Raw genomic sequence first — 6,455 nt, forward strand, 5'->3', positions numbered from 1 at the left:
CAAAGAATCAACATTATACAACCTGTAGAAAACATTAGATGCCTAGAATGCCGCAGAAAGACTGAGACTTTAACATGAAGAACAGTTCCAAGTTAAACAACATCGTGCAAGAACGACAGAAGAAAAGTACACTCCACAGAATCAATCATGCATTCTCCAAAAACAATCACAAGACTGCCTTAAAACTGAAGCCCATGTTCTCGCGCTGCATCTGCAAGAGCCTCTACACGCCCGTGGTACGGGTAACCACCTCGATCAAAAGCCACCTTTGTAACCCCTTTCTCCAAACAGGATTTTGCTATAACTTCTCCCACTCTCTTTGCCACCTCCTGGTCAATGCCAAATCTTTAACTGTTAGAAATTTTTTTCCCTCTCACTCAAATCCTAATCAAAGCATCAAAGATAATGCCTGAAACGCAGCTGAAGCCAAGTGAATCAACGGGTGGAATTTGAGAGGAAAAAAGTATAAAACTTTTAATTGTAGAAGATTGCTACAAAAAAGTGACATAAAAGTTTGGTACTTGTGATTGGTGGATGCAGTAGGCTATCAGGTCACATGCATTGCAGACAATTGGTAAATACTGACAAAAGCCTCTGTAGTTATGATTGATTGTCGAAAGTAAAAATAACCATATAGTGTATTGAATTAAGAACCAGACTGGAAACCTTTTATCTCGGGTAGATACGATTTTCTCAAATGAGCCATCAATCGATTAAAGGTGGGGGAAATTATGAACTCACAATTGTAGGGCCAGCAGTGAAATCAAACTCCTCAGAGACAGGTTTCTGCTTGGTCGAAGCAGAAGCTATGGTGTGCATTTTGGTATCATCAATCACTTGGACGTAAAGATGTTTGTTCGAGCGAAAGACACAGAGCCTTGGCCTCTCGGTCGTGCCAGAAACCTGTAAAAAAAGAAAAGAGTGATGAGAAGAAAAGGGTATCCATGGAAACTAGCTCATGGATCAAATTGATTCCTAACAGAAAGAAAAATGTTATGGGGAGGAGCCTTCTGAATAGAAAGGCGTCATCAATTCGCAAATAATCCATGATAATAGCATATCAATTCCACGAAAATATTGTTCTTCTCATCTAAGTTACCTAATATCTAATCATCTAGGGCATAGTTTTCCTCCAACTGAAACCAAGGCTGAGATAACACCTAAACAAGCACATAAGTACATGAATCTGAAACCAAGGCTGAGGCACTTGCAAAGAACATGAAATGAACCAATTTCTGGACAATCAAGATATACAGGACAGAAACGAGAGGACCTTTTTGCGGATGCGGGAATGGCGGGCGGTTCGATCATCGCCCCTGGTTCTGGCTTTGGCTGCGACCACAATAGACGGAGCCTGACGATGACAAGTCCACGGTTTCACGAGAACGGTACGGTGTTGCAGTCCGCTTCCGAGGAATACACTGCGGTTCGACAACAGGCTCACCGACCCGCATCCACTCGCGCTCGCCATTCTCTCTCTCCCTCTCTGTGAGTGTAGTGGTGCCTGCCTTATCTGCTTTTGCTCTTCCGCTGCTTTATTTTGCTCGATTTGTGATTTTGGCCCCTTAAGTTTTCTGACGTTGCTTATGTCATCCCATTATTTTGCTTGGTTTGTACTTTTGGCCCCTTAAGTTTTATTATAGGTCCAACTATTTCTTTCGTTTATTCCAAAACAAAACCTAATAAAAAAAAGTATCCATTTTTTAAACAGGTAAAAAAAATATTCAGTTCAAGAAAATAACATTTTCTTCGTCATCTAAGTCGCGGATTTAATGGACCGGCTCGCGAGATTAAACCGAAAATTATATAAACAATAAAATAACATTTCAATTCAGAAAAAAATCATATTTTAAATGTCTATACAAACCAATACTTACAATTAGTATGTCTAAAATAACCACACAAATTATAAAAATTAACAACAACAAAACGATTCTACCAATTTATTAACTTACAACCGCTATCGAATAAAACTTCAATATCATTTTAAATGCCGTTTTTTGTTCGACAAAGGTGGGTATTTTTTTTTATGATGGAAAATTATAATTTGAAAAGAAAAAAAAAACTGTAAAGTGAAATTACTCAGGAGCGTTTTATTAAATATCAGATTTGAATATTATTATTAGAAAAAATAACATATAAATACCTAAATTTTTTTAAAAATTTATATAAATATCTAAACTACAAAATTCTCATATAAATATCTTAAATTTTCAAAACTCTTATATAAATATCTAAAAATCCGGAAAAACAGTTATGATTCAACATTAAAAAATCCTAATAAACATTCATGTTAGCTCTATAGATGAACCGGTTTAATTGAATAACAAAATAATAATCGACCCAAACCGGAAAATGGTTTATTTGGAAAAAAATCAAAAGTTTAAATATTTATATAGGAGTTTTGGAAAATTTAAATATTTATATGCTATTTTCCATATATTGAGTTTATAAAAACACCTTGTAGAACAATTATTTATATATATAAAAAACAATTGGCAAAAACATGTATCATTAAATCTTTATCTTGCAAGAGTCTCCATATAAGCTGCCTTACTGAGCAGCACTCATTGGTCGTCTCTCTATCTTCCGCCGAAGCCGCCGTCTCTTTCTGTATCGCCACGCTACTTGAATCTGAATAGCAGCTCGTAGTCTCCAATACGGAGACTCGTACCTGTATATATATATTTATACGTACTTGGATGCGTATTTTTATTTATAAAAAAGTATATAATATATGGTACCCAAAAAAAAAACCTGATGGCGCCAAGGATACGATGGTTCCTGAGGAATCGGGAGAACAAGGTGGTCAAGTCTTCAAGGTCAGCCACCCCGAGTGAGAAGGCCTCCACGTTGGTCACGCATGTTACCTTCCTGCTGCTCATATACCCCTTTGTCGGTATCCTCATCTTTGTCCCCTCTTCACATTTTCCATTACACAATCATATTAATCGAGGTTCAGGCTAATTTCGAGATCGAGAACAAGCCATGTGATTAGAATTTGCCCTCTCCTCCCCAATTTAAGGCTCGAGCTCGGGACGAAAAAACGATTAGTGTCCACGTTTCACCGGTTGAGCTAGGGTATATTAATCATATCGTTGGTCCATGGTTTACACTGGTATTCTTTCTTTCTTGTGCTTTGATGTGTTATTTTGCTTTACGGTTTGAATATAAAGAACTAGGTACCTGAAATGCCGGTGGTGCGTTCGAGGCACCAGGTGAGGAGCTCCTCGCCGCAGACGCCGCCCTCCGACAATGGAAGGATGGAGCCGTCTTCCCCGACGCTCTCCATTTCTCCTCGCACTATAAACACCATCTTCTCCACCAGTCCCCCTCTGTGCAGCACATTGCTGCCCCTTATGTACGTCCTCTGCCTCAGCCTCTCTCTTATTGCATCTAGTATCGGCTCGTCCATCAACGAAAATATCCTCACCTGCATACAGATATGTATATCATCCTTCAATTTCCATCATAAAGATGCATACTTGTTTTGCTTTTTACCTTCTTGAGAAACTTGAAGAGGTGCCGCCGTATATCCCTCTGGAGGTCGTCGGGCAAATTCTCAAAGAGCATCTCTTCATTGACTCCTCTAGTGGCAGGCCCGGTCTCTCACCCTCCTGGACAACATTTTCAAACAACAAACCGTTTGAGTTTAGCCTCGGCCCGGGCTTGAGATCGTGTCTTTAAAGCATGATCCGAACAGACAAATGGCATCTGCCTCTGCTCATCGTACTTTCTTAAATCCTCTGGCAACCGTCTGTTTCTCATCCATTGCTCCACGTCACGTCTTCTCAGCGTCATTTCCATCCTCCTAGTTAAGCAAGGAGATGGGCACAATAATCATCAATCGCTCCAGTGATAGGGAATACCTTCGGCCGAGAGCTTGAAGGAAGTTTTGCATATTGCCAATCAGAATAGCAAACAGCAATAGCCCCAACCCGATGATCCCCATTGTAAAGAGGACCTCCCACACAAAGTAACTCGGAACTAGGTTCCCAGCAAGTGTGCTGATTTGCTTCATGAACAAGACAACAATGGACGTATGTCCTACAACGTCAACTAGCAATATCCGACATCTAATTCAAGCAGGTTTTCGGTATTTGTAACCGTTCATCGATAAGACAACCTATTCAGGACAGAACTTGAATAGAAGTCAGTCAGTTAGTTTACCTGAAAACCCCAAAACAAGGAGTAAATGTATCTTGTGGAGAGGCTGGCCTCATTGGTAAGACTGACGGCCTTTTCATAGATTCCATAAGGAAAACCATCTTCTTGGAAGCAGGCAACGGCATTTGAATCGTTACGCCATAAACTTCTCGCCAACTTCACCATCTCATTGTTATTTCCACGCCCACAATCTATCAGAGTTGTACAGTCGCGCTCAGTGCTCCGACAAGCATCTCGTAGGCATTGGTTAACCCTCTGAAAATCGGAAAACAGAAACAAACAGAGGTGACGGGGGGAACCAATAGATTTTCCAATATATAACTTCTCAATGCTTCATAAGAAAACTGATTTACCTGCAGGCCAAAAAGATACCAGCAAGAGCCGACAACATGACCAGCCAGCATGAAGGTGAGAAGATTGATAATGAAATTAGCCCATGCTGACTCGAATATGAATCCGGTAGGAGTTTGTCCAGCAAGCAGAGGCAAAAACCTGTACAACTTTGGAATGTACTGAAAAAGGACAGCAGCCCGTAAAAGGTTTTTCGCGCCGTTTGCTCCGGACGTGCCTAGATGGTCGGGTATCACCCGCAGTATCAAAATCTGTAGAATAAGAAAAAAGGGCTGCAAGAATGAAGGTTCGCCCTTCCGATCAAACGTGGCTCGATAGTCTGTAGCGAATGAAACACTGAAGTTTACCTGAGGAAGAGGTATCATTACAAACAGGTCGAGGAAGAACTTTCCTCGCAAGTAATTGAGAGCGATTGCTTTCGGGTGATCGACTAACTCTCCAGCCCCGACTACTCTGGACTCGGGAGCTATGTATGCCAATCGAAACTGCGCGTTCAAATATGAAGCAGAATGAGATTTTTATTCATCTTGGAGATGGTGAGACCACTAAGGCAAGAAACCCACCTGAAGAAGGATGTTGAGAAAGTGTATGAAATCCGTTATATTCCTAACAGTGACCAAAGCCTTAGTTGTTCCCCAATCGATCACAATGCATTTGTCGGCCTGCGGGTCAGAATGATAGGATCACAAGACAAGACAGAAGCTGCTGACTCATGTCTGTAAAGGGAAAAACATTCACTACCTGTTGGACTAATATCAGGAAGAAGAAAAGGGGGTCTATAAAAATGGACAACAGGCAAGAGACGGCGAAAAACTTGGTCCAGCGTTGAACGATTTTGGCATGAGGGTTCATGACTCCGGGGATATGCCGATTGAGAAAGCTGAGAAATCGTGTCACCCAGCCTTTGGCGTCATCGTAGAGAGCATTGCGGAACTGAAGAAAGAAAGAAGAGAGTCAGCAGAGGCAAGAGAAGAGGGACATTACTTGGGCGTTAAGGTACCTACCAGTGGTGGGAATACTGCTCTGGAAGGTTGATGGCGAGGGGATCTGCGAGCGTAGTAGGAGGGGCAGACAGTGCAGTACGGATCATTGCACATGCCCAGTTGACCAGACCTGAAGAGATGGGCATTCTTGTAATCGGATAGAGAGGAATTGTTGTTGTTTTCCGCTGTGAAAGAATGAGAAAGAGAAGAAGAAAAAGAATAAGATGATGAAGACGAAGAAGAGGAGGAGGAGGAAGAAGGAGGGTGGGGCTTGGGATCAGCAGAAGAAGAATAAAGCGGGCAGCTCTGACTCATTTGGGAGGAGGAAGTGGGTCCGCGGTGGGTTCGGACATGACCCGTAAAGCGAGGCATTACGTCGGGAGCGAGAGGATTGGAGAGGGAGACGCTACGTGTCCTGTAAGTGGATGCCCTGTACGCCTCTCCGGACAGCATCGGACTCTCGTCCTTTTCCCTGTCCATGTCGTGGGGGCGAGCCAATTTGATTCGACCTTCCTCCTTACATCAAAAACCCGACAACGAAAGGAGAAGACGTTGGCAAAATTGATAAAGCAAGGGAGTGGAAAGAGCGAGAGGAGAGTGGATATCGCCGGAGGAGGAGGAAGGAAGTCACCGGAAACGTAGAAGCAGAAGGAGCAGTTGGATGACTGATGGAGGAAGAAGACGATGACACTGTTCAACCAAAAAAATGACGATGACACTGAGCTCTGTTCTCAAACATCTTCTTGCAAAAAAAAAAAAAAAGTGTCGGAACAGAAAGACGGGCCGGCGGGGGATCTGTGGTCTTGTCCTTTCTTTATTAATTCCAGGTTGGGAAAGGAAAGAGATCTTTCGAATCCGGGCATTTCCCGAACGAGTGGTACACTTTCCTGTTACAGTGTCATTATTGACCATTTAAGATTTACACGTTTAGTATATTCAATAATTGCGTCGTGT

General features: G+C 42.1%; 2 protein-coding genes across 2 annotated transcripts; both read right to left on the reverse strand.

Moving 5' to 3' along the window:
* Window positions 1-43: 43 nt before the first annotated feature.
* On the reverse strand, window positions 44-1,518 carry LOC104821817 (50S ribosomal protein L18, chloroplastic). The gene is made up of 3 exons (XM_010552819.2): window positions 1,274-1,518; window positions 742-903; window positions 44-329 (listed from the first exon to the last, which is right to left on the reverse strand). Exons 1-3 carry the CDS (start codon window positions 1,469-1,471, stop codon window positions 180-182), a joined length of 510 nt encoding a protein of 169 aa, XP_010551121.1. The 5' UTR covers window positions 1,472-1,518; the 3' UTR covers window positions 44-179.
* A 922-nt stretch (window positions 1,519-2,440) lies between these two features.
* Window positions 2,441-6,367, reverse strand: LOC104821819 (probable cyclic nucleotide-gated ion channel 20, chloroplastic). Its single transcript, XM_010552821.1, has 12 exons — window positions 5,523-6,367; window positions 5,260-5,451; window positions 5,082-5,180; window positions 4,866-5,003; window positions 4,521-4,769; window positions 4,171-4,422; window positions 3,870-4,015; window positions 3,706-3,811; window positions 3,502-3,606; window positions 3,187-3,433; window positions 2,758-2,920; window positions 2,441-2,674 (listed from the first exon to the last, which is right to left on the reverse strand). Exons 1-12 carry the CDS (start codon window positions 5,979-5,981, stop codon window positions 2,554-2,556), a joined length of 2,277 nt encoding a protein of 758 aa, XP_010551123.1. The 5' UTR covers window positions 5,982-6,367; the 3' UTR covers window positions 2,441-2,553.
* Between the last annotated feature and the right edge of the window lie 88 nt (window positions 6,368-6,455).

Source organism: Tarenaya hassleriana, unplaced genomic scaffold (genome assembly GCF_000463585.1).
Source record: "Tarenaya hassleriana unplaced genomic scaffold, ASM46358v1 Cleome34, whole genome shotgun sequence".
NCBI lineage: Eukaryota > Viridiplantae > Streptophyta > Magnoliopsida > Brassicales > Cleomaceae > Tarenaya > Tarenaya hassleriana.